The following is a 21,637-nucleotide window of genomic DNA, read 5'->3' on the forward strand; positions in this document are numbered from 1 at the left end:
GCTAATAACATTTCCACAGCTGTGTTATGGATGATAAATGTTCTGAATAGATATGATCACTGCCTCAACAATTAGCGGTTTGACCAAAAATAAGCGATTAATAATCTTAGTCATTTATCAGGCAAAAATGCAAAAGCTTCCATGCTTCCAGCTGATAACAGCTCATGTTCTGCAGCTATTCTTTGTTGTATGATATCGTAAATAAAACATTTTTGGGTTTTGGTCAAAACAAGTAATTTGATTTCTTTGCCTGGGGCTTTATGTTTGGACATCTTATTAACTAAACAATTAAACAAACGATCTGATCATATTTAAGGCATCAAAATGCTGAAAGCATTAGCTCCTGGCAGTGGACTTGAGGATTTTGGACTTTTTGGAAACTAAACCTGTAAACATGGTGATCATAAAACCTTCCACTACCCAGTTAAATCAATGTGCAGAAGTCTTATCTTAAGTTTAAGCTGCAAGACACTGAGCCCTGCTCTGGCTGACGGAGGACAAATGATGAGTAATGCTGCCAATGAGTGATTGAGAGAACATCTCTGGGAAAGTCTTTTTGTTGTGAGAAACGCCAGATAGCCTCTTTATCATGTCAGGAAAAATGTGTCCACAACACACAACAAAAACACTTTGGCTTTTTTATGTCAGCATGGACACTTTAAGAGGCTGAATAAGTAAATATGCAGATGTTTGGACAGGTGGCCCACTCTGTTTCCATCAAAACCACATTGTGGGCTCTGTCATGACCAGAGAATCCAAAATGGCTGGGAGAAAATCTATTTCATCTGCAATGTTACTTCTCTTCTTGTGGCTGAGTGGAATATGTTCCCATTACGTCAAAAATAGCTGAAGGTTTGAGGAGGCCATTTTCCACAAAAGGGAACTCTGCGGGATGAGGAATCAGCACTGCGCTCAGGATGGGAGACTTGTAATGTGATCTTTGGCCGGAGAGCTGCTTTTAATTGAGTTTTTGAGCAGCTGGAATGAAGCAGGGCTGAGCTGGATAAATCTGGTCCTTCTCCAGCTATCAGAGCAGTAGTAAAGCCCGCAGAGGGCAGAGGCTCCAAACCAAAGACCTTTGTTTCTACATAAACACAAGCCAGCGGTGCAACTTGGTAGTTAAAATTGCTCATTGGCGAAATCTACCCATCTGTGTGGTCTGCTGTACGCACTTAAAAACAAAGAGTAAATTACAAACACCAGTGGGGGGGCAATTTAGTAGCATTAGAAGTTGACCCACATTCCTGCTGCAAAGTGAGCATGTCAGACAGACAGCCAACAGAGCTGGCTCCTCCACTTGAGATGGCCAATTGTTATGCAGCCGTGATAAAATTTAAACAACATGCGACCTCAAAGCTACTTAGAGAGAGGCACATTATCAGTCACTGCAAATACACAGTCACTTTGAAGCTAAAAAAAGACTCATTATCTCCTTTTTTTAAAAAACTTTCTGCCTTTATAGAAAACATTTGCAAGTCACAGCTACATGCGTGTCTCTTATCAAAGTGCAAGCTCTTTGGCAGGCCATGGAGCGGGACTTTAGGACAGATTGAGTGGAAGGAAAGAGGATCAGTCAAAACTGTTCCACTAAATCTTATGAGGCCAGTAGTCACGGATGTGTATTCATTGCTCAACATCTGCCCTGGAGGTCATGAGGCCAGACGGAGAACAAGTCCCTCTTTTCTCCAACAAGAAAAAGTAGAATACCTCTTAGAAAACGATTCACATTCTTTAAATCTGCACAGAAGCAAGCCTATGTGGAGAACTCATCTAGGTCAACAGACCTTTTGGGCTCAATTTAATGTCAGAAAGGTCAAAAGAGGTTCTGTAGCAGCCACTAGGTCAAGGTCAAGTTATGAAGATGAGTTTGGTTGAAAACCAGCAAACCACTTTAATTAAACTTTGCATGAAAGTCTACTTAATATCATGTGGGATAACTACTGTCTATGCATAACATCCAGAAAACTGGAGGATTACTGTGAAGTAAAAAGAAGTGACGATTTCATCCACTAAGTCCCTTGTGGCTAGGTGCTTAAGGCATGCAGTGAACATATGGGCCAGCAGTAGTGGTAAATCACTACTGCTGGAAATCACAATTTTAGAGAATGCCAAAATATCTGTGATAATCAACAGTATCAACAGTCTACAGCAGGCAGAAGTTTAAGCCAGTGGCTGTTGAGTTCGTCAGCTGTAATGACAACTGTTGCCAGTAGATTCTGGTTGTAACTAATTCAGTTCTGCTGGAGCTGGCAAAACAACAAAAAGGAAATTCCCATTACCGATATAACCGATATCAAAATGCCACGAAGTCAAACTTACTGCCAATTTGGAAATATTACAATAATTGACCAACTACGCAGCTCTTGACAGATATAACACTAATTTTGAATGACACAAACATATTTGAATATTGTTGATGTTAATACCAGTAATGTCATTCCTTAATAAATGTAAGTAAATTGTTCTTTTTTTTTTTTTTTTACAGAACACTAGCCAAGTCTGCTAAGAAGTTTACTGACTGATGAACCCTGATGAACAGCAACTACATTATTTTACCTGAATCTGTTCATGCAGAAAGATATAAGATATCTTCCTCAAACCACTAGTCAGCAGATGACTGAGTTCTGCTGCTGGACTTCAACATATTACACTGCTATATTTTTATTTTTTTTTTAATCTAAGTAAGACAGAGTAGTACACATTAGACAGTTGATGCATGTTAATAACCCGCTTCATGATACAGGCAGGCAAATAACATGCCATCTATCAGCTTCATGGTAGCCTGTTAGTTTATTAAATGAAAGTTAGAGCAATGATTGATTTCTCTTGAGAGGAGAAATCATGACATTGTAAGTAATGTCAATGTCTGTAACAAGCAGATTCTAACAACTCAGTGAGGAGAAAGTACAGAGCGTGCAATGCAGAAGTTAAAGCAAAACTACAGCAGTTGGATTAAGGTGGGTGGAAAGCATCTACTGCCCAACTTCAGGTAATATTAAAAGGTTAATAGTTATTTTTGAGGGTAAAGAGCAGGTGGCAACAGAGTGGGTAAAGAACCCCATTTATACTGTAAGTGAGGCGAGATAGGTGAAAAACTACATACTACTCACATAAAACAGGGGTCCACTCTGTAGGATATAGGGAGATTCAATTGTTATTATGGAAAATAATAAATTGCATTAATGCCATGGATACAAATGAACCTGTTGTTGAAGCTAAACATTTTTAAAATGATGCATTAGCATCAGAATTGAAGCACAACCTACAGCAGTCTGTGGCTGGAATTAGAAACAGGTGTTCCTATAATACCTCAGTGGTCTGTAATCCTAGCCCTCAAGACCCAGATTACTGTTCGTGTTGTAGGTTAACAGGTACTTAATTGTTTGTACCGTGCTCTCAGGTATACTGTTATTCCGTCAGAGCTTAGGTGGCTATAAGAACTACCTGCAGGATCCAAGTCCTGATGACCAGGACTGAAACTTATGGATGTCCACAGCTTGCGCTTTTAAGCAAGACAGGTGTGTACAGGTCACCATCTTAACTTCCAACAGTTCAAAACACAGATAATATACATGTGTACAAGTATAAAAGGCATTTTAAGTGTTTTTGCAGCAGCAAACTATGTTTCATACAGCATAAGACAACGGCCAAGGCTCAACTTGTGGCTACAACAAATAAAAACAACATGCATGCAACTATATTTCACTGAGTAATCACAGTAACAGTGAGCAAATTTACAGTATTGCAAATCTGAAGAAAGACATTCACATAAAATACAATAACCATGCAAGTTTTAAAATGTACTTACAACGACTGCATTTTGTGCCTGACAGAGAAAAAAAATGTAAATGCTAAATATGCTGCTTTCTGCACAGTTTTTACTAAATATATTACATTCAGTGTCAACTGTTACTGCTGGTGTCTTTGAACCTCCTGAGAACATCTCATCTGCTCTTAGTGGACTCAGGACAAACAGATATTCTATGAGCTCATTTTAGAGAAGGTAAGTCTGTCTGAGAGGAAAATTGGAGTGTAGCATGCACATGGTGTATATGAAAGCATAAAGACTTGCCTGTAGTTTCACTGGTTTTGGTGATTCTGGCTGTTTGTTACAGATAAACAAATGCAAATTGTTAGATTGCATGCACACATTTCCGGTGCACAAAGCCATGTCACCTGCTACAGGCACTGAAATGTATACTGAGATCTATATTATTTGCAAAAAGCAGTACATCAGTAGCTTGTGTCTTTCATAACTTCAGCAGCTGTGGGGACATAGACAGATATGATAGGGCAAAGTGGTCGTAATTCATTTTTCATACAAATCCAACATTAATGTTTGTGTTCAACACATTTCTCGGGGTTCATTCAGTTCAGGCGTAGCTCACCTAAATCAGACAGATGACAAAGGAGAATACTCACAGGAATGTTGTGGTCTTTTCTTCCTTTGTGGGAGGAGGCAACATGTGCCAGGTACTGAATGACCTTTTTTGTGTTTTCCGTCTTGCCAGCTCCTGACTCACCTCTGAGAGACAAGAGAAGACAATGCACACAAAAACAGACATCCTCAGAACAGTGTCTGTGAAACAATTAACCAAATCTAAGCCTTTACATGTACACCTTAGGTCCTCTGCCATCTTAAAAACTGGATCAATAAAGCTAAGACACATTGTCCTCCTTTAGCTTTAGATCTGCAGGTGCATGTGGGTGAGGAAAGAACACAAGCACTGTCCTATTTTATGCGACAAAAAAATACACAAATATAATCCTAACACTCAAACTAAACACTGGTGCATATCTTATCACGTTGGATTTTCTCTGCAACATTTTTTGAGTGTCGGTTCAGTTAAGGCTTGTGGTTGTTGGCGTATGGATGTGCAGCCTGCTTTTCACTGCTCTGTCATACAGTAACCATGGCACAGAAAAACAGGGAAAAAATTCTTCTCTTTGGGGGGAGCAGTTTACATTTAGAGCACACTTGTGGTTTTACAGTAAGTGCACATTTGCACACACCAAGTATGCACAAAATATTGTTTTTCCTTTCAGACTGAGTGAGTGTGATGTGGCTGAGGTAAAGACTGAGAAACTGGTGTGTAAGCGCTGTCAGTCTCGTTGGCTACTGTGAACAGAGGGTAATCACGGAGGGATTATGTCAAAGTCATTGTTGCTGGCCTCGGACTGGGTGTTAGATTCCTCAGCTCCCCCATTTCAGCCATACAAACAGGGAGTGCTGACTTAATTGTGTCTTGTGAGGCTTCTATGTTTTGCTAGTGTGTCCATATTTAGTGTTTCATACTAGTCTGTAATCAGTTTGTGTATCGCAGAGCCAAAGGCCTTAGTAATGTGCACAATCTGTATTTTAATGTCTTTATGTACAAGTGTGCACAAGCATAACATACATCCTGTGTGCACATAGAATACAAAATAACACATACACCTCACCATTCACTGAGCATGAGTAAAAGGGCTGCTTGGTTTATGTCTTGATATCCACTCTGACATTTTCTTTGCTGAAATTCCTGTCATCTGCAGACACTTGTCATTGAAAAGACACCAGAGGGCTGCACAGCAGAAATGTCAGGAATTTCTCAGACCCACATTTCCCACTTTTCTCTCAAGTAGTGACAGTATGGTCAGTGTCACTGGGATACACGGTTTAAAATAACTGTCAAGGGCCCCGAGGCAGCTGGTTCACTTGCACTGCTCATGAACTTGTGTAATTACCAGTAAATGCATTATTGTCACTTTCATTTAATTCAGAGATGACGATAAAAAGCCAGAGGGAAATATAGTGCACAATGTGATGCTATTTCTGAAAATATAAAGCAGAAAGGAGACATGCAATATCTCAGCATTATAAGAAGTAAAAGCATGTGTGGGTTCTGGTTATTGTTTTAGCAACAGTAACTTTAATATGCTTCAGGTTTAATAAAAAGTTTCAATCAAGAACAAAAAGTGTTTATAGAAAACTGAAAACATAATATTCATGTAGTAGTGGAATGAGCCTGTATACTCACGTGCAAAGAATGGACTGGTCCTCTCGATCTGTGGTGGACAGGACGAGGGGGGAGAAGGGGAGGAGGAGGAAAAAAAGTCAACCTCAGCAGTCTGTCTATGATTCAGTCTCTACTGTGCTTTCACAAGTTTCGATTGACAACCTCATCACCAAAACAACAGACCAAAAGTAATGTCTTATCAGCAGGCTGTGAATTTGAAGGTCAAAGTCGAGCTTGGTGTGTGCATGTGAGTGTGGGATCAAATGTTTTAAATATCATGCTTTTTTACAGCCTGAGACATTTTTTTTTTATCAGAATAACAAAATTACTTATGTCAGGGCATATCTCTCAGTAGGCTCACACTTCACAGCATTTCACCACAGCTATTTCCTGGAATACATTTTCAGAAATGGCGAGCAGTCGCACTGTGAAGTCAAACCACTGCACGGGAGAGATAAGGCAACCGTAATGTCACCTTTCTATTGGTGAATACAGGGTGCTGACTTGAAGCACAATTTTGAGTCTTGGACTAGGGCCAGCAATCCATGATTTTATTTTAAGTACAGATGACTTAAACAAAAAAATAAAACAATAAAAATAATAATAATACAAATAAAGGCTGTGGAGGAACGTCAAGTATCTATTAATGTAGAATGTAGATCCATTTCAGGTTCACTGAACTAAGTAAAAACATTCTCCACTACCAGCAAATACGAGTGCATTTGATTTTGATTGATAAGATGATAGGTAAAACGTTGTGAAATTGTTTCAACATAATTTTTTTAACCTATATTTTAAACCAGGCAAGCGTCATTGAGTCTAAAAAAAAAAGTCTTGTTTTCAAGATCGCCCTTGCCGAGACAGGCAGCAATAACAACTAGTTAAAGACAAACAACATAATTACTAAAGCCTGACAGATTTTCGAGGCTGACGGTGAAATCAATATTAGGGAATTCTAAAAATCACATTACGATATATCAGTCAATAAAGAATTTTTTTAAATAAATACAGAAAAACAGTAATCTTGATATGGATCCCTTAGATTTGTTTTTTTTGAGGAACTGTAATCAAGATACATAATAATTAGGACATTTTACAGTTGAAAAATCAACTTCAGTGATCTATTGTAGACAAACTACATAATGGTGACACAGTTTCTAAATTACCCCAAAACCTAGTTTGGCATTTCTGTATTGACATTTCTTGTTACTTATACACCGATAACCACATATCTGAAATAAGCTAAATGCTGGAATGGGGTCATTGAAGCCTAAACTGTACTTCTGTCATCTGTTTGGGTTTTACTGGAAGTAGACATTTATAATGACAGACGTCTAAAAATGTCAGCTAGACTAGTGAAATTGAATCTGCTCAAGTCTGACTGAACACAGAGTCAGTCACTTACAGCATCATGACACAAACAGTGATCCAATTCTTTTGTCTGAAATGAGTGAACGTTAATGTGTGCTGTGCTGAGGGCAATTAGCACTGTGGTCATGTGGCAATAAAATATGACATCTAATGCGCCGCCAGTAACCCCCAGGGTATTCCAGTATGGAGTGTCTTGTGAGCTTGGAGTGAGACAGATCAGAGTCATCTAGAGGCCCTATGGGGGTAAACAATGGTGATGATGTCATAGGAAACAGTACTTTGTCTTCCCGTCAATGCACCCCACTGGGATAAGGCCTCCTGTGCAGTCACATGGCTGGCTGAGTGGCAAGAAGTTCAAAGATTAGATAAAAGTCAGCAGACTCTCTTTACTCTGCTGACTTAATGTTGTGCTGTTCATTCACAGCTAAAACTCTGGCACTGACACTGTGTCATGTCTCTGTCAATGCGAACTGCAACTGTGTAAGATTTAGTCAGTAAAAACAGCAGCAATGTCATAATTAATCAGTTGAAATCAGAAATATTTATTTATCAAAAATATCCAGTCATCTTTCCAAAAAGTTGTACTACTCTTGAAAATTTGCCTTGAATTTCACATTATGTTTTTAATTTGAATTAAAAAGAGACTTGATATCCCAGTGCCATCTTTAAAATTTTGTGAAATGAAATAAAGATGATGTAAATTACAATGATGCCACCACAACATGAAACCAAACAGTTTCACAAAAACAGGAACAGTAGACTGACTATACATACAGGTTGGTTTGACAGTTTACAATTAATTGTGCATCCACTTTGTTTTACTCTAGCTAAGAGAATTTGATGAGTAAGTGCCCTTTCATCAAAGGGTCTGATCTCAGAGGCCATGAATACTGTAAACGTATTGCAGAGTCGACATGTTTGTTAATTGAAGGAGTAAGTGGTGATTGATGATTGGCAAGATTGTGCATTAGTAGGCTGACTTGGTAAGTCATCAATAACTCTGGGAAAGATGCATCTTTTCTGACTTTAAACAGAGCTGCATGACTGGATAAACTAATTCCAGCCTGAATATTCATATTTATCCAAACATCACAAGTTTTCTAAAATCAATTCAGAAGCTCACCACCAGAAATAATGCAGCAGTCAGTAGCAGCCTTTCAGAATTCAAAGAGCTGTTCCATCGGGTGACCACATCCAGGATCACTTTATGTACTGACAGGTTTAACTGTCTGTTTGGTGGTCAGCTCAGCTGTAGTAGTTGAACTGCGGTGAAGAAATGCTGCTACATGCCTCACTCGACCAAGCAGGCGGATGGAGCGGCCTACATTCAAACCCACTGGTGAAGTGTGTGCAAAACACTTGATGTGCGGGGACAGTTCAGCCTCTCTCACCCCTACATCCATATTTCCTGCATTGTCTGTAACAACAGCAATATACCGGGATGATTGTTGTTTTTCTTCATGTCAAGCTCCCACTCCAAAAACAGCAGATTGCAAAACCTCAGCTATGTTGAGTCCAGTGTGTGATTGGAAAAAAGACCGCATCTGCAAGACAAAACTTTTCATTTCCAATTCGCTGGTCATGACATGAGCTATGACTGTAATGTAGCTCTGAGGAGCTTGTGAAGTCCACCCATCTGGTTATTGAGATGCACTCTGCTTCTTTGAGGCTAGAACTATAGCGTTTGTCTTTTGGTACAAAGCCAGTATCACTGTGTGACTTAATTGCAGAATTGTGTACTTTCAAGTCTGAAATCCATCGTTGTCCACCCACTTATCAGAAGGTTGGTGGTTCTATCCCTGGCCTTGGCAGTATACCTGTCGAAGTAACCTTGGGCAAGACACTGAACCTCAAATTGCCCCTGAAGCTGTGCCACCGATGTGTGAGTGTGTGTGAATGTTAAAAGCTTGTAATGAGCAGGTGGTCTCGCCATCATATGAACGTGTGTGAAAGGGTGAATGCAGATTTGTGTTGTAAAAGCGCTTTGAGTGGTTGTCAGCCTAGAAAAGAGCTATATAAAAATGATAAAATAATATAAGTTAACACAATCTAAGGAAGAAAAATGATACTCTGGTTGACCTGCTCACAACTCATGTTGGCACAAAAGGCCATAACATATGATGCGGGGTCACAAGTAAGCACTGCTTCATTTTGAGAGGTCACAAGCCAAAAATGTTCGGAACCACTGCTCAAAGCCATGCCATGAATATTTCAACTCATTTTGTACAAGGCAGGACCGTCCTGCAAGAGGTGAAGGTTTCCTGGACTGAAGTGCTGACTGTGGGGTAAAATGATGAAAGGTTATCTGACCGAGGATGCAGCTGGATGGCTCATCAGGGGCAACCTGGGTTTCCTGGCTTCTACCAGGAGCTTCCTGCAGTTAAATACTGTAAGAAGGGGAATGGGCTTCGGACATACGCATTCAAGCGCTTGCACACGAAAAGCTACACTAGTCCTTCAGGATTTCTCAAGCTATGACGTCAACTGCTGCTCCATGCATGACAGCACACATGCAAACACAATCCCCTGTTAGCCCCCACCTCTTTCTCACCCCTAACTGAATCAGACACAAACACAAGACCGCTCAGAAAGCTTTTGTCTCCTTTATCAGACTGGCTGCAGACACAGTGGAAAGATATGATCCAGTCAATGTGAGACCGTTCACGTCCACTTACCAATTTGCCAGGACTGTTGCAACCTTAACAACCTCTCCAGACTGTAAAGCGCTGATTACTGGCAGAGGACTGTGTGTCTGTGCAGATGAGAACTACCCAAACAGGGGCTGTTATTTTCGGAACATTACTTGATGGTCATAAGGACTGTTTTGTGGGTTTTGCATGAGTGGTAATGCTCTTGCCAGCATCGCATGACTCCATTATGTTGAGTAGGCAGTGAGGATTCCCCCAGGAGATATAATATTATTAGTTACAGTGAAAGCTGAGAAGTCTGACTACCGCTGAAATAAAATTATATAGATCTAGGCATTTTTAAAGGCAAAACATTGTCAGATCTTAAAAATAGCAAGATTGTACAAAAGCTGGAATAAAGCAGATGATCTTTAAAGTGTTTCAGACATACAAGTTTAATAAATTTGTCTAACAGACATGCCACAGGCTACACAGATGTTGATAAAAGTAGTACTCTGACGGAAAAGGCTTGCGTCAATGGTCTTACAAACTGGTGACAGTGAAATATGTGATGATGTCTTGTGTCTTTGACATGAACACTGCAGCTCTGCAAGTGGTGTTTCTCCCAGTTAAGACGGTGGGGGGGTGGGCAGCTGATCTCAGCTCACGACAGTGAGCTCATTGTGAGGCTGTGGCATGCTGGGCCTGGGCCACTGTTTGTCATTGATGGCTAATGCCTGTACTTAGGAGTGGCAATCAAGTGCAAACCCTCACCTCAGAAGCCAGTCCTACACACTGAGCTAGGTGGTACTTCAGTGTCACAGTGGAACAAACATCTCCAGGACCATGGCGATGTCAATAGTGGAGCATATCAGCTGAATGTTCAAGTTATTGAAGACAAATCCATAAGCAGCATGATGCTGTCTCATTTACAGAAGGAAATAGAGCTTTGTTGCTGCTCTGTCTTAGACAAACCTCAGAGTAATCATGTTACTGATGATGTTTGCTTAGGTACAGACAGTATATTAAGCCATTAACGAAGTCTCCAACTAGCATTTATCACGTTAATTCAGTAAATAAGCATCCACTCAACTATAAAATGAAAAGCAAAGACCTTGTTTTCCTCTTTAGTACCATACAGGGCCATCCACCGCTTACTTAGTCCTATCTTCTTTAGTAAATATCTACAAGAAATGCTGATTGGAGCACATCAATTACACAGCTGCATTATACAATCACCTTTAATGGAAACCTTAATTCTAATTGCAAATGACAGCCACAGCAAATGCTTCCAGCTTCACACACCTGACACAGGTGCTTTCAATTCCCCCGGTAACTTACAGCTATGGTCAGCTTGAAGCTTGATGGGGCTGTGTTGTGAATTGCGTGATGTCACAAAAATATATGGGCTAATTGGAACAGTAAAAAGTGTAAGTAGTCCCGTCCTGATAGGTGCAACCAAACAAAGATAGGGGTGAAGGAGATGTCAATCAAGTACACTCTCAACATACCCATACAGTCCTGAGACAATGTCTTATCAGGCAACAAAATTGCTAAACACCTGTGTAGGTAGACTATCAGTGTATTGGGGCTTTAAAACAGCCACTGACTTTAAATTAATGCAGGCACCCAACTTATGTCAAACACTGTTAACACTGACCCTGTTTACACTTGGTTTTAAAATGCATCTTGGGTAATCAGATCACAAGCGGACAGGGCTAAATACAAGTGTAAAGAACCACCAAGACGTGTTGTGATATAACACAAGTCATTCTGACCACATACTCTATCTTTTGTAGAGTAAACGCTAATGCGTCCTAACACTGAGGCATACTCTTCTTGGGACTGTATAACATGAGTTATTTTTCCAAAAGCAATGCATATCACATGCCAGTCAGTCTTTAGGAGTTTTATTTCAGCAGCATCATTGCTACACTGTATATAAATTTGGTGAGTAAAAAAAATAAAGTAAACTTGAAGTAAACTGCTGCATTTAGCTTCTCCTGCTCATCAAGCTGGTGCCATCAGAAAACAATAAATACAATAACTTGTTAGGCTAAACGCATAGAACCACTGAAAACAGCTCACAGCACAAACATCCTCCAAATCTAGTCATTCATCCAGTTATGACACAACACTGACTTCAGAGCTGTGATGACCAACATCAGACAAAAAAAAGAAAAGAAAAAACCCCTGCAAAACTGCATAATGACTGTGCATGGACTACACCACATATATTTGATTTTCCAACTAAAATAAAGTAGTGGGTTAAGTATGCCATTTGGAAATTATGGGATTTGCGTGGAAGCACACTTGGATGGAGCAGAGGGGCTGGCATGAAACTAAACTATATCAAAAACAGAGCAGAAACCCAGAAAGTTATCTCCTGACACAAAGAGAGCTTGTGATTATTTCTTAGTCTAGCACCTCGGAGCAGTTATACTTATGACAGGATAGCACAGGGGCTTTATCGCCTACTAAAAGAAGACTATGGTTGTTTGCACTGGCATGAACAGAGACTTGTCTCTCATCTTCATTGTACCTTATAAATACAGGAGAACCATTTACTATTTGGTCAAAAGGGACTGGACTATCCCTTGACACAGATGTATCTGTCAAGGCTTTAAAAGTCAAAGCAATCAATCATTTTAAATGACCCATTTCAGGGCTATAATGTCAAAGGCCTCTGGTGTGGGCAGAACTGAGGCTGATGTTTCAGCCAAGGACTTACAGATGGAAACAAATGGAATGAAGATCCAGAGTATTCGTTTCCTGCGTGGAGCAATTCTCAGAAAGAAACTCTATAAGGAAATCTGATAGGGACATTAACTGGGTTTGGGAAACACTGACAACAGGATTTTGATTTGTATTCAAAGTTTTCATGCAAAACGAATTTAAGAAACTAGTCTTGAAAATAATTCAGGAAATCTGAGATTAATATCTACATCAGGTGCAAAATAAATCTGTGGTGACAGGTAGCGTGGCAGCCAAAGAGACGTGAGTGGAGGGAGGAAAACGGAAAAAAATCACTGAGTGCAAAGAGGAAAATAAGACATACTGAAAATGATATATTTAAGAGAGACACGGGAACAGGAAAGACAATGTAGAAATAGATCTACTACTACTCATAATATTGTATAATGAAATACTGGCCTATAATGTCCTTCCAGTAGCTGATGTAAAGAAACAGTCATGAGGTGAGGTTTGGATATAAAGAACTGAGATGTTAGGAGCAAGATTCACCAAGTCTGTCAGAAATTATTTCAAGCTGGGTGAGTATTTCTAAGACAGATGGAGGGACAGTAAGGCACAAACATGGAATCAGCTTTGTGGGGTGTCTTTGTGGAGATCAATCACAAAGTCTCTCAAACAAACTGATGGTGCTACAGTTTCACAGTCCACAAACGCATCTGTTCCAGCTGTTTTTCGGGGGGGGGGGGGGGGGGGGGGGGGATCTTTGAAAGAAGAACAGAACAATAGTGTCAGTGATTGTATATCTGTCTCTCATCCACAGATCCCAGAGGCATATAAAAAATTACTGTGTACTTAATGTGCTCTGGTGTGCCCAGGTAGGGGGTCTGAGGCTGAAAGAGCCCGGCGTCAAGGCTCGGTTCAAAAGACCATCAAAGTCAGTATACTGTTTACTGTAGAGCTCATCGGTGCCAGGTGGGCCTGCGTCTGCTGAGAGTGTAACACTGTGCCATTATAAACATTCCTAAGCTTATTCCTGACAGTATAGATTACAATACACACTGGAAACTTCATGGAGTACACTTTGCATTCTTCAAGTCATTTAATCTTTTATCAATATCAGTAATGCTGCTGACATGTGAGATGAGAAGCACTTTGATCATTGTTGATAAACTGGACCTCTGTGAGAGAAATCACAGAGCTGTGCTTTGGGAAAAACTTCACTAAGCTAAAATGGATCTAGCTGGACTTGACCTAAGACCCTGATTAAACACCAGAGAGAGACTCAAGAAGGGGGGTCCTTCCCCATTTCCACTAAAACAAAGACCCCCTGTTTCAAATCCCCACCTAGGGACACTTTCAGTTCTGTTGATGCACGACCACTCTTGAAATCTGTGACTGGTCCTTCAACACGTGTTTTCATTCAAGCGAGCACGAGTATTTTCAGATATGATAAAGTTAGCTTCTTGTGCGTCAGTGAGTTCACATCGGCTGAGTAGTGGGGGAAATTATGTAAAGTATCTGGTCTGCTAATCAATGACAGATGTGCAGTAAGTTCTCGAGGTCTGCTTACACACCACGTCTTTGTTAGGTAACACCTCATTTAACCTCCCATCCGAGCATTGACTGGCTTCACAGCAATGCTGCGGTAATTAACAGATCCCCGCAAGGTTGAGACACCCTTCAGCCGTAAATGTGACTCAACAATCTGTTCAGCTCCAAAGGTGATAAATTAGAGGAAACAAAGTATTTGTCTTTCCTTCTCAGATTGCAAATCACACTGCAAAGTCTAAATGTGAAGTGTGAAGGGTCATATTTGAATTAGCGAAAATTAATGAAATACTCTACGATAACCGGGACTGGGTTGGGCAATATGGTGACATATAAGATGAGATGATACAAGTTTGTCAACAGTTAGATATTTATATCCTGGTAGTTATCTGTTTATTATGTAGGCCTGCAACTAAGGATTATTGTAGATTTTGATTTATTAATTAATCATCCATAAAGTAATCATGAGAAAAAATGGTCATTAAAGATTCAAAAGATGAGGGACATGAAATCTAATACAATATATGGATATTATATTACATTTCTGCCAATAAATCCCCTTGAATCCTACACACTGGACCTTCAAAATTGTTGTTTATTGACTAACTGGACCATTGTCGGCAATTTTGCAGATCTGCTTTATGGCATTATTGGATATTTGTATGATTCTTGCATTGAAGTGATGGATTATCTTGATTTGTTATGTATCTAATTTGCTCAATTAGCCAAAAACACACATTCCTGTCTGGTTGTGGTAAGTATAAACTGTTACATCACAGCAACACAAAATTACACATACCCTGATAGACAATTTCATCCATATAGCCAACTCCTAACAAGGACACATAAGAAATGTGATGTTATCTGCCAAACTGTTTGGCCATCCAGTGACTTTACCGCCCACTTTGAGAAAAGGGAAAAAAAAATGCTTGCTGAAATGCTCAGGGCCACAGCTGAGCAGCAGCTGGTCTCCGCTAATCTCCAACCTACAAACCTCCTTTTCAACTACAACACTGGTAATTCTGATATGACCACGACTGAAAATGGGTTGGACTAAAATTGCATTAAGGACTACTGGTTAAGCTTGTGTACGCTGAGACATAGAGGAAATACATGCAGCACTTTGAAAAGCTCAGGGGCAGAGGTCATTACCTCAAGAAAACACACAAATATGTTGGAATGAACACATTACTAATTGACAGGTCTCGCAGCCCTGCCCCCATGCGTCTATGTCCATTCATGTAGAAACTTAATGTGTAGAGAATAGAGGGTGTGAAGAAAAGACGAGGTGACAAAAACAAACTAGCTGGACTAAATGACGAGCTGGCAGAGTTCCACAACAGCCACAGCTACTACTGAAACAATGTTTCTGTGCTCATATATCATTAACTGTGAACAGACAATAAAAATCAACATCACGACAAACATCTTTAGACTGAAGCTTATAAAGTACAAGCATGCCTAAAAAAATCTGGTAAAAAAAAATTAAGTTTTTGTGTCACAAGGGCAAAAGGTATCATCAAGCTACTTGGTGACACTACCAAAACTTCCTCCTGTGTACCAACAAGGGGAAAGTACAGCCTAAAAGGCTGACGAGACTGTCCAGTTTGTCACCACCCCCACTGGTCGGCCTTCGCAGTCACACAAAGGATCTATTGTCGAGCACAATGGGGTCACCCTCTCTGTTCTCGCTGGTCTGATCCCAGTCAGTCACTGCTCATAGAGCCTGGAAGCTTGCCATCTACCAGGCAAGGATCTTTGAAGACATCACTTTGACATTTCTTGGTGCTAAATGAATTAAAATTGAATAAACTGTAACTCCAAAAGACGCAACCTAAATTAGTAACTAGGAAAGACATGCAAATATGATGACATTAGTCATATTTGTATGGATTAATAGAAACAGATGCTTGACAATAACAAAATGAATACTTGGTCTGTATGAAGGGCTGAACTGACTTTAAAAATCTGAATATTAAGTTGATATTTTCAGACTGCAAACGATTAGATGAATTCATGCCATAGTGATATGTCTAGTTTTTCTCAACATATTTTGGCCACTTCCCCTGTGCATTCCTCACATTACTGGCAAAATCCTCATTTTTGATGTGGAAAACAGAAAAGCGTCACCAAAATACGACTTAGGGCTGAATGATGTTAGATTATTTTGACGTTGCAATTGCAACATTAATCACAATTTTTAGGGGCAATGGTAGTTTTCATTCAAGCAGTGCTTTTCACACAAGTTGGGACAGGGGCAACAGATGCCTAGAAAAGTTGTGGAATGCTCCAAAAACACCTGTTTGGAATATTCCACAGGTAAATGGGTTCATTGGTAACAGATGATAGCAGCATGATTGGGTATGAAAGGAGCATCCTCCTTAGTTGTCACAAGCAAAGATGGGGCAATCAAGAAGAAGAAGATTTCTGAACACTAAAAACAAGATGATTTAAGTAACTTTATGTGGTGGACTGAGGTTGGTGAGAAGTGACCATATACAGCAGTAACACTCAGACTTACCTTGCAGCATGCATCTGTATGCAGACTCTGAGATGGCATAGATGTGAGGGGGCATTTCGTGCCTCTTTTTGCCCCTGTACATCTCAATGATGTTGTCTGAGTAGATTGGCAGGTTTTTGTAGGGATTTATGACCACACAGAAGAGACCAGAGTATGTCTATGAAAAGAGAAGAAAACATGGTTGACTGTTAATTCGTGAAACAAATTCATATTTTTTAGTAATTTACCACTTATATTTATTGGTTACATGAACTGAACACTGAATGGCATTGGAACAAAATGACATATGAAGAATTTAAAAGGACCGCTGCTGAATGTAGATTATAGTGGGTGCTCTGGATGCTACCTGTAGCTCATTAAAATACAATTCTACAACTCTTATTAGTCATACAGTGGTTAGCACAGTGCATCTGGATCACAGTATCAATGTTATCTTCGTGCTTTGTTTTCTGGTTTATGCAAAACTCACCTAACTGCACAAACTTGTCATAAAACGCTCGTTTCAACCTGATGAATGTCATCTTTTCATGAGGAGGCGCTCATTGCCAAGATTTAATCATTAGCATATTTAACACCACTAAAATTGCCTTATAAGGCTGCCAGTTCAGTTTCAGTGTCAGTATCAGAGGATTAGACGTACTAGAGGAGAAAATACAGCATGCTCTTTCTAAAGCAAAGCAGAGGCAGTCAACGGGACCTGACAGTCACGGACATATTAGAGGACAGAATATTATTGTCTACAACAGATGAAGTTACACTGTGGGTTCAACAGAGGACAACTCTGGACAGCGACCTGCAAAAAGACTCTGAGTCAGCTGCTGCCATGAAAGAATTTTCTGATAGCTACTGAACTGCAGAAGTTATTGTGCAGAAATATGTAAATAAAAATCTCTCACTAAATTGGCAGACATGATGATAGCTATCTCATGAGCAGAATCTAAATGCTGCATTCAATTTGGTTTAATACAGTTTAGTTAATATTTTATTTTTGTTCATTTCTGTATCACATCTAAATTCCAATTCTTTCAGATTAAGGCATTATGATTTCAGGTCAAATTAGTGTTTTTTTTTTGCCCTGCAGTGAAAAGCAGACAGTCTGGACATGACATGTACGACAAGTCAGGACCATTCGTGAATGTTGTTCATACCTAAGGGAAAATGTGGCAAAACTGGTCGATGTCATAAATTCTCTTACTTCACTCATACACTTCATGGCACTTATCAACAAATCTGTTTGTACGAGTGGTTCTTGCACGAGGCCTGTTGTGTTGTGCAGATCGTAAATTCACAGATCATGCCAAAAAACTGCACGGCCGCAGGTTGCTGGTACACTGCCACGTATCCTACAGTATTTACAAATCTTGCTCCAATCACTTACCCTCATCATATGTGGCAATTCTCAACCTCCTTTTCTCCACATTAAAGTGGTGGTAATTTTACCCAGACAGTGTTTTTCCTGACTGCAGAAATCTAATGGAAGGGGATGTGTATGGTGATTTTAACGCACAAAAGTACATCAGTCCATCAGATGTATAATGCAGGCAGACATGCGGTCAGACAGGCCAGGACAGGGTTAATCCCTATCATGTCTGCTGCTGCTGGAATACTCCATTAACTCAAAACTCCATGGGGTACACAGTATACAGTAGACGCTGACAGATTAAGGCTTTTTGAATGACACATCAATGGCTGGGATCAAAAGTCTTGATATATCATGCCAATAACAACTTTTTGGGTGGATTAATTCCATCTATTCAGTCAGGATCATGCTTAAGTTAAGATGAAAAGATTATGTCCACAGGCGTTTTCTCCTTCCTGCTGATTGGTTCTCTCCGACAGTTTACTTCTCTTTATTCTCTTCTCTCTTCCTTATTATCCTCTATTAGTTGTTCCATTTCTCCTTGTGTTTTTTACTCCTTTACACTGCATCCCTCCCTCCTTTTCCACCTTTCTGATGTCACTTGGCTGGGCTGCAAAGCTATATTCTTTTGATGTGTCCTCTGTGGCAGCCAGCAGGCGGCAAGGGGCCCAGGGCCCGCTAACCCAGTTGTTGAACTGGAACAATGGTGACATGACCCAAGCATGCTGTGGAAGCTGAGTGGGATATTCGTGTGTGTGTGTGTGTGTGTGTGTGTGTGTGTGTGTGTGTGTGTGCATGTGTGTCTGTCAGGGAAAGACCTCTGTCACCTGGCTGGGGGTTCACACCACACATTCACACATACACAACACATATCTGTCATCTGATGCCATGTATTTTGATGTAACTGCCAGAAACAGTCAACCAGGGCTAGTCAATAATCCAAAATGATCAGTTTGGGTTTTTGGAGTTGGGATTTTGTTCTAGTAAAGCACACGAAAACATGTGGTAAAACAAAAGCACAAAGCTGTAATTTTGAATACTGTGGTATAAACAGCTGAATATCAACGTCATGACTATGATGATATTTAATTTATTCCATATCACCAAAACCTTCACTCAAATGAAGATTTAAATTAAATTCAAATGCTGCTAGTAATGGAGTCCAAAGCTGCTACAGTGGGCAATGGGGCTAAAATTGTAACCCTCTCAGATATGCATAGATAAGAGTTGCACTCGAGGGACTTTATGTAGTGCAGTGGGGGGGGTGGGGGGGGTTAATATCACCAGATGGCCACCAAAAGCCCCCTCTCCACCTCTTCCATGTGCAGATGTACAGATGCTTTAAACACAGCTCTGTGCTAAAACCTGGCCATGACGTACAGATTTGTCAGTCTGGGATCACCAGCAGACACATCATTCTGTATCACTGATTGCAGAGGCCAATATTCACATCCAACCGTCACTGTCTGTATGAATCAACTTCATGCCGTTCAGGATGCTCTATAGAAACTTTGCCATAATAACCCCTTCCTGATCATAATAAGCCCTACTGTGGGCTCAGTGCCAGGCAGACAGATCAGTCCTCCTGACCCAGCATGAGCCACAGGCAGTGGGGAGAGGGATGACTCAGCTGGCTGTCCTTGATGGTGGAACCCAGGGGGTATTTGGGGGATTACTGAGGCTCTAAGGGGAAGGAGCTGGACACCTACACAACCAGGCATAACAAGACACCAGCCAGCCAGCATGTTGTGGTTAGCTCCTTTCTCAAAATGCAGAGTTTGCACAATCTGGTAATAGGTGAACCACATTATGCCAGTTATTTTGACCTGATCAATGGATTTGAGACGGTAGACACAGGCCTGAGCCCACATCCCAGAGAAACTATGAGGAGAACTCTGACACAGTTGAAAGGATTCCCAGCCCACCGGAAATGTCCAAATAAATGTCTGTGAACCAAGCAGTGCTTAGCAACAGGGCCTCAGGCCCTCTCAATGGGAAAGGGGGAACATTTTCTGGGGTCTCTGCTACTGCATGAATCAGTGCCCTCTGTTCTGACATAACTGGGCTAAGTGGGCTTTACCATGTCTTTTAAACCCTAAAAACCATGTAAGTACCCAGTTTCCAATTTCCTGAAGAAATGAAGAAATGCATTCACCTCACACAACACATCTGAATTATTTCCAGTAGTGCCCGACTGCCCAACTTTCCAAATAGTGACAGACCCATAGCTCTGTATTCACTCTAAATCTTGAGGTGCTCTTAATCTCAACAGTACTTGATTAAAGGGACGAACCTGTCATCACTGTGCGCTTCTTACAGCTTACGAGAGGGAGCTAACCTAAATTCAAACAGCTTTGACAGCTAAGAGGAGTGGATGCTGCCTGACTAAACGTGACAAGTGTAGAAAAAGGAAACAAAAAGTGATTTCACAGACTAGATGCAAATAATCTGTGAGCTGGAGACATCTGGAGCTGATTCCATTAGACAAAATAACTCCACACACTAATGTGCAAACAGGGGAGTGTGATGTTGCTCAGAAACCAGGCTGCGTGAGTCAGTGAGTTGGGGTTTTACCAAAGTCTGCATTCTACACAGGACAGAGAAAACCTAAAAAACAGGCAAAAGAGTCAGAAACAAGGTAAGGGCTGCGTGAAATGGAGCTGTAATTACCATGAATGGTGATTTCTAATGCTGTGCAGGGTCATGGTCTAGATCTGAATGGAGGCCAGCGAAGCAGCTGAGTGAAGATAAAGACTCATAGCTTGATGTATGTGGACAAAAAATAAAATTCTTCGACAGGCCTGATGTTTATTCTCATGATAAAAGACATCGGAGAGAAAAGTAATACTGTGTTCAGGTTTCCGTTGTGAACAAAGAGACTCATGCTCAAGAAAGAGGCAGGCTTTGTGAATGGAGACACAGCCTGCCAATAAAGCATCCACATAAAGCTCTCAGCCTGGAGCTCCCCGCCATCCTCATCAGCATGTACACTCTGCACCACCAACGCAACATAGGCTGAGCATATAGTGGTGCTCTGCATTCAATAATATATCACTGTGACATCATGACTATATCCAAGCCTCCTTTCTTCTGAGCAACTGGGCTGAAACATATTCACTCAACCATGCTAACAGGAGAGCCAAGCATGACATCGTATATCCACTGAAATTTCAATGACCGAAACATGTCTCAGGTCATATCAAGTTGCACATTTCTTAGATGATTTTCTTGGATTATCACCTCTACATCAACTGCCTGCTGTGAAGATGGAAGTCATCAGAGAGGTTATGTCAGCACTATGTTATGCTGGTCTGACTTAAAGAAACACAAATCCTCAAAAGCAGGAGAGCATGCAGTCAGGACTGCTACAAGTTCATTAGAGTCACTATGAGTCGTTCATTACTTTCACACTTACAGACTTTGGCTTTGAGAAGAAATCAAAAATATGGTAATTTAGCAGCACAAAAACTGACTGAGCCTGAAAAACTGGATCGGAATGGCGTGCCTGTAAGACTGCAGA

General features: G+C 40.6%; 1 protein-coding gene across 7 annotated transcripts in view; it reads right to left on the reverse strand.

Annotated features, from left to right (window-relative positions):
* Nucleotides 1-21,637, reverse strand: part of myh10 (myosin, heavy chain 10, non-muscle) — a 54,843-nt gene that overhangs the window by 27,874 nt on the left and 5,332 nt on the right. For 2 of the 7 annotated variants that reach the window (XM_076729692.1, XM_076729689.1), the window contains exons 3-8: nucleotides 16,758-16,914; nucleotides 6,018-6,045; nucleotides 4,423-4,525; nucleotides 4,073-4,102; nucleotides 3,809-3,826; nucleotides 3,111-3,128 (exon numbers count right to left, since the gene is read on the reverse strand). In XM_076729692.1, the coding sequence (XP_076585807.1) occupies nucleotides 3,111-3,128; nucleotides 3,809-3,826; nucleotides 4,073-4,102; nucleotides 4,423-4,525; nucleotides 6,018-6,045; nucleotides 16,758-16,914 (354 nt within the window). The remainder of the gene's footprint in view (nucleotides 1-3,110; nucleotides 3,129-3,808; nucleotides 3,827-4,072; nucleotides 4,103-4,422; nucleotides 4,526-6,017; nucleotides 6,046-16,757; nucleotides 16,915-21,637) is intronic. The other 5 variants (XM_076729694.1, XM_076729691.1, XM_076729695.1 and 2 more) reach the window with 3 other exon arrangements.

The sequence above is a fragment of the Chaetodon auriga genome, chromosome 4 (genome assembly GCF_051107435.1).
Source record: "Chaetodon auriga isolate fChaAug3 chromosome 4, fChaAug3.hap1, whole genome shotgun sequence".
Taxonomy (NCBI): Eukaryota; Metazoa; Chordata; class Actinopteri; order Chaetodontiformes; family Chaetodontidae; genus Chaetodon; species Chaetodon auriga.